Below are 1,135 nucleotides of genomic sequence, written 5' to 3'. Positions count from 1 at the left end.
ACACACACACACACACACACACACACACACACACACGCTCTGCGGGAGACTCCCCAGCCTGACCTTTTTTCTCTCCGACAGACGAAAGAGTTGAGAAAGTTGCGCGGCGCTGCGGAGAGCCTCCAGCTGCAGTAGCACTTCAGTCCCGGAGGAGTTGGCGACACAACCCATAGTAAGTGGACCGCAGAGAGAGCGGGACGCTGCGGGCAGCGGCGGCGGCGGTCAGGGGGGGCTCGCGGGATCGGCCGGGAGCGCGCGGGACGCTCCGCTGACGGTTCCCTCCAAGCTGGATGAAGCTTCTTGCTGGACAACTCTGATCTAGTCTCTGAGAGCTTCTTTGATGATGATGATCTCTCTCTCTCTCTCTATCTCTCTCTTTGACTTCTCTCTCTCTCTCTTTCTCTGTCTCTCTCTCTCTCATTAGTGATTCCCTCTTGCCCCCTTGGTGCTCTCTCGGTTACCCGTCGGCCACTCCTCCTCGTCTTATCTCCAGCCAAAAGGATTGAGGGATCTGCGGCGCAGACCCCTCCCCGCACCGGCCGCATGATAAATCTATTATCCATGTAAATACCGGAGGAGGAAGGAGCCTGGCGGACTTGAACTCATTCTGTCCGTCACTCTTTCTCTTTCACACACAAAAATAAAAGCGCTCAGGTGTGTAGAACACACACTCTTTCAGAGGGCCCTTTTTAGTCGCGCTTAACTATTTTAAAGATKATTTTATTCACTGTCTGGGCCTATCCCAGCAGCTCTCACAAGAAAATTCATTTTTAAATAATAAAAAAAATGATTTCAATTGTGACAAAAAAACTTCTGCAACTAATAAGAATTTTTAAATATATTCCAAAAACACAGATTGTTTAGAAAATAAATGCTCTAATAAGAAGGTTTTTTGAGAGCATAATTTGCTATAAACACTTCAAATTTCTTTAGATAAATTGTATGTAGCAAATTACTTATTTATGTGATATTATTAATATTTTTCCTCTTTTACAATTATGCACAAACACAATAATGAAGCTCCTTTTTAATATTTAATAAATTAAGCCAATTAGCCTACTGATTAAAATAAGTTAATTAAATCTCTTAATATTTGCATGGCTGCAGCATTTGAATAATTTAGTCTCTCTCTCTC

At 43.9% G+C, this 1,135-nt stretch overlaps 1 protein-coding gene and 1 long non-coding RNA gene across 5 annotated transcripts in view; one reads left to right on the top strand and one right to left on the bottom strand.

The window, feature by feature from the left end:
* prdm16 (PR domain containing 16) overlaps nt 1-615 on the bottom strand; it is a gene marked incomplete in the record, with an annotated part of 20,561 nt that extends 19,946 nt beyond the window's left edge. The window contains 1 exon segment of one of the 3 annotated variants that reach the window (XM_014017891.1): nt 64-615. In XM_014017891.1, the coding sequence (XP_013873345.1) occupies nt 64-171 (108 nt within the window). 3 annotated transcript variants of the gene reach the window in all.
* The window catches only part of LOC106524187 (uncharacterized), a 5,504-nt gene continuing 4,375 nt past the window's right edge, over nt 7-1,135 (top strand). For both annotated transcript variants that reach the window (XR_001310982.1, XR_001310981.1), the window contains exon 1: nt 7-172. This is a non-coding gene — a long non-coding RNA (uncharacterized LOC106524187). The remainder of the gene's footprint in view (nt 173-1,135) is intronic.

Source organism: Austrofundulus limnaeus, unplaced genomic scaffold, assembly GCF_001266775.1.
Source record: "Austrofundulus limnaeus strain Quisiro unplaced genomic scaffold, Austrofundulus_limnaeus-1.0 Scaffold178, whole genome shotgun sequence".
Lineage (NCBI taxonomy): Eukaryota > Metazoa > Chordata > Actinopteri > Cyprinodontiformes > Rivulidae > Austrofundulus > Austrofundulus limnaeus.
This window is presented reverse-complemented; position numbering and strand designations above follow the sequence as displayed.